Raw genomic sequence first — 5000 nt, 5'->3', positions numbered from 1 at the left:
AGAGAGTGTGTGAGTGTGTGTAAGTGTGTGGGTGTGTGGGTGTGTGAGTGTGTGAGTGTGTGAGTGTGTGAGTGTGTGAGTGTGTGAGTGTGTGAGTGTGCGTGTGTGCGTGTGTGCGTGTGTGTGTGTGTGTGTGTGTGGGTGTATACACAATGCCCGTGCATGCCTGCTGTTGCTAACCTGGGTGGTGGTGTTTCAGGACAAACACCTTTTCCTTTGTACCCAAAACATCAGACAGGGGGAATGTGGGACAGCGTGGGACTGGTTCACTCTGGCTGGGCCGGCCACACTAGGCCACATGCCACCTTAGTTGGGATGTGGTAGTGGTGGCCTAGTAGAGAGAGAATAGTGGATAGTGAGGACTGGTTGGACTGGTGATCAGAAGGTCATGAGTTCAAATCCCACCTGGGAACACCACCACTAGTGTGTAGAGATGGGAATTGATCAAATGTTTTCGATAACGATACCATTATCGATTCTGCTTATCAGTCTGATGTTTTATCGATTCCCTTATTAATTCCTATTAATTAAAAAAAAGTAGCCGTACACAGGTTTTCAGCGTCAACGCAGCTGTTGTAATATCTCATGAGTCTCTGAACACTGTAGAATGTCAGCCTAATAACATTTGAACATGTTACAATGCTTCTTTTCAAAAGGGAATATGCTTGAACCAAATATAAAATTGAACTGGCACATAAAATAAACAATTCTTCTTTAGAATTTAGACGGTCTGGCTAAAACAAGGCCATGTGAAGACTGATGTCTGTCCTATTTAGAAAAGAGGCTACAGTGCAGCCAGCAGTATCATTATGCTATAGGCTACATACTGATAATATTAAACTATGCATTTCACATATTCAAATATATTTTCAGTTGTCTCATTAATTGGAAGAGTAACTTCCAAATTACCATATAATAAACCAAAGGAATATTTACATACAACTTCAAGTGAGATACTATAGAACTTACCGCAAGATATGAATAATGATTCCTTGACCTCATTTGAGACAGAGAAACGTCTCACGTGCACTGGCACGGAGCGCAAAGTATCAATGGGTGCGTTGTTATTCAGTGGCAGTGACGAGCAGGTCGTCTACCATTTAGAATCCACAACGTTACATTTCATTTTACTTTGTTACATTTTAAATAGTTAACATGCTACTTTATCAGCTTTCTCAAACAAAGTTTGGGATTGGATACCAGGCGTTGTAGCATAGTCTGAGCGCTTGAATACTGTCCTCGTTGCGACTAAATAAAACTACACTCTGATACTACCGCAGAGTTTGACGTCATGACGCATGAGTTTTAGCAATGCGCAACTGTCAGATTAACTTGCCGGCATCGATAAAAGGAATCGATAACCTTGGAGGCGTGCGATTCCGATGGATCCTACAATTTGGAACCGGTTCTCAAAAGGAACCGGTTCTCGATTCCCATCCCTACTAGTGTGCCCTTGAGTAAGGCACTTAGCCCTAAGTTACTCCAGGGAGACTGTCCCTGTAATCTCTAATTGTCAGTTGCTTTGGAGAAAAGCGTCTGCTAAATAGTTAAAATGTAAGGATGTAGGGTAAATGCCATTGGCCAGGTTTGTAAGACCACAGCCAACCACAGGACTGGACACTGGCAGCCCAGGAGGTGGTCAGTCCCACGCTCCCCATTAGTGTTACTGATTTCTCCTTTGTGTTCCTGGGTGCGTGTGCTTGTGTGCTTGTGTGTGTGTGTGTGTGTGTGTGTGTGTGTGTGTGTGTGTGCGCGCCTATGTGTGCCTATGTGTGTGGTTGTGTGTCTGTGTCTGTGTCTGTGTCTGTCTGTGTCTGTATCTGTGTCTGTGTGTGTGTGTGTGTGTGTGTGTGTGTGTGTGGGTCGATACAGGCAATTCCAGTGATGTGCGGTAAGTGAGTCCCCTGGTGAGTTGACTTCCTGTGGCGCAGAGAGGTGTTGACTGGGCTCCCCAGGGACTAGAGGAGGTTAGGGTTGTACAGGTCTCTGGTCTGTCTCTACCTTTTAATGTCATAGAGGCTGTTAGAAATGTCTAAACCCCTACCACCACCAACTCATAAACGCGAACCATCACCTGTTGTCATCTGACGTTGTTAAAGAGTATTTTCAGCAACGTTTTAATTCAAAAGGGGTTGACTGAGGTTGAAGTTGAGTGAGTGTGATATAGATCATTAGAGAGTTTCATGTTCTTTAGGTTCAAAGTGCGTTTTTGTACACGTGGTCATGATGCACAAGTACAATACGTTAAACAGGTTGATAGAGTGAGTCAACCAGGAGGTGATGAGTGTACAAGAAACTATTACAACACACACTCACACACACTGACACACACACACACACAGACACACACACACACACACACAGACACAGACACAGACACACACAGACTCAGTATGTAGCTACAGCCACAAGCCCCTCTTGGGGAATGACATCATGGACTTCCAAAGTCAGCTAAGCTTGAAGATTTCCTGTAACCAGCTCTCTCATCTCAGGCTATTTCTGTGGACAAAGCTGAGGCAGAGACGCGAGGCATCTGCAGAATGCCCCATGTGGAATGCTGCCAAGGTCACCTGCCATGGCGGGCACCAAGGACATACTCTTTTAGAACACTCCTCTCTCTATGATTGACCCAACACCACCACCCCCCCCCCACCCCACACACGCACTTCTTCATTCCTCTGTTTGAGATCCAAGAGCCGGTGGAACTGGTTCAGTGCAGTGACCTGTCGCCCTCCTCTCTGTTTCCCTCTCCCCTCTGTTTTCTTCCCTTCATACACTCTTCTTCTTCTTCATCTTATTTGACTTTCTTTGGTGTTCTCACATCTCTGTCTGCTGATGGCGCGCGCGTGCGTGTGTGCGTGCGTGTGTCTGTGTGTCTGTGTCTGTAGCCATTGTAGAGCAGTTCTATTTCAGATGCTGCCCCCACCCCCCTTCTATTTTTAGAAATGGTCTCTTCTTCATTCCTGATCCTCCGGCATATGCAAATCCAGTTGCCCGACGGTAGTGTCTGTGTCTGTGGTAGTGTCTGTGTCTGTGGTAGTGTCTGTGTCTGTGGTAGTGTCTGTGTCTGTGTCTGTGTCTTTGGTAGTGTCTGTGGTAGTGTCTGTGTCTGTGGTAGTGTCTGTGTCTGTGGTAGTGTCTTTGGTAGTGTCTGTGGTAGTGTCTGTGAGTGTGCATTAGAGAGCGAGCGAAGAAGGCAGTAGTCTACATTCACCCCCCCCCATTCCCGTAATATCATTCATTATTCATACGGAGGCTACAATATTTGCTAGCTAAGCATTTCTATAGGCCTGATTGTTCAGAAAGATGACGGCCCCTCCTAACAGGCTGATCCTCATCATTGTGAGGTGAAGAGGTCACCCCCCTCCTCCCTCCTGTCTGGGTGTTGACAGGGCGTGTCTGTTGGTGGTAACAGTCACCGATCGCTGGTCGTGGCCAAAGTCCAGCCACAGCTTGAATGACTGATACACATTAACGTGTCGTTTACAACGCTAGCACACAGTATAGTGATAAATTATGTAAGTGGCAATTTTCATGTTGGCTTTCAACAGAGAAGAGTATGGTCTTTTTAGGAGCTTTATCGACTGGGCTAGAGTATGCTGTGGAATTTATGGTCCGAAAAGGGGATGGTAGTTTATTTCCATTGTTACGCTGTTAAAGGCCCTTGGTAAGGGTTAGGGTTAAAGAGCTTACAGTCTTACTTGTACATTTCAGAATAGAAGTCTTTTAGTCTAAACCTTTGTTGTAAACCCGTCTAAACCCAAGTTCACATTTAAAAGTGTATCCTCATCTTGGAGGTATGGACAACTCTATTTGTGTGCAAAGCTTTTTATGTCACTAAATGGGTTATGTGCAGCAACTGTAGATAGTGCCCACTGCACAGTAAATATGATGTTACACTCACTGAGCACTATACTATTACTGGATACTTTTGCTCTCAAATCGTGCCATTGATTCCACAGGATGTTGGAAACATTCCTTTGAGATTCTGGTCCATGATGACATGATTGCATCACGCAACTCCTGGTGACTGGGAAGGCCACTGAAGAACACTGAACTCATTGTCATGTTCATGAAACCAGTTTAAGATGACTTTTGCTTTGTGACATGGTGCATTATCATGCTGGAAGTAGCCATTAGAAGATGGGTACATTGTGGTCATGAAGGGATGCACATGGTCAGCAAAAATACTCAAATAGGCTGTGGCATTCAAGCGATGATTGATATTAACAGGCCCAAAGTGAAAACATTCACAATAAAACATTCCCCATTCCACCACCTCCACCTCCACCAGCTTGGACTGTTGACACAGGCAGGTCAGGTCCATGGATGTCCACAGGTGTTCCTAATAAAGTGTCCAGTGAGTGTATATGTGGTATAATGGTACTCAGTAAGGACTGAATCCCGACAGAGTTAGTGTGCTAAACTCAGACATCTTAACTATGATTAATAGAGTGTGTGTTCTCCCTCTCTCTCCCTCTCCCTCTCCCTCTCTCTCCCTCTCCCTCTCCGTCTCCCTCTCTCTCCCTCTCTCTCTCTCTCTCTCTCTCTCTCTCTCTCTCTCTCTCTCTCTCCCTCCCTCCCTCCCTCCAGGTAAGTCCCATCTGGCCATCGTACAGAAGGTGAACAACGAAGGGGAAGGCGATCCTTTCTACGAGGTCGTGGGATTGGTCACCTTAGAGGACGTTATCGAGGAGATCATCAAATCAGAGATCCTGGATGAGTCGGACCAATACAGTGAGTCGAGTCGCTTATATAATCTAGTTTGTACATGCCTTATGTATATGACAGTAACTACAGAGTTTATTGAATATGCCATACAACTTATTTAATCCATGCAGTTAATAAATCCTCTTCTGCTAAACCGGGGACACTGGTGGGTCAAGCCCCCTTTTTATAACACATATATAACAATATAACAGATATAGGGCCGGTTTCATAGACAAGGCTTAAGCCTAGTCCTGGACTAAATCACACTTTCAATGTAAAATCTCCATTGA

At 45.1% G+C, this 5000-nt stretch overlaps 1 protein-coding gene across 1 annotated transcript in view; it reads left to right on the top strand.

Moving 5' to 3' along the window:
* The window catches only part of LOC308157003 (metal transporter CNNM4), a gene marked incomplete at both ends in the record, with an annotated part of 35644 nt that overhangs the window by 7663 nt on the left and 22981 nt on the right, over positions 1–5000 (top strand). The window contains one exon of the mRNA XM_080530472.1: positions 4594–4737. Coding sequence (XP_080386598.1) covers positions 4594–4737 — 144 coding nt within the window. The remainder of the gene's footprint in view (positions 1–4593; positions 4738–5000) is intronic.

This window comes from Nansenia antarctica, assembly GCF_963989245.1.
Source record: "Nansenia antarctica genome assembly, chromosome: 5".
Classification (NCBI taxonomy): Eukaryota; Metazoa; Chordata; class Actinopteri; order Argentiniformes; family Microstomatidae; genus Nansenia; species Nansenia antarctica.
Note: the sequence above shows the minus strand (reverse complement) of the source record. Positions and strands in the feature narration are given on the sequence as shown.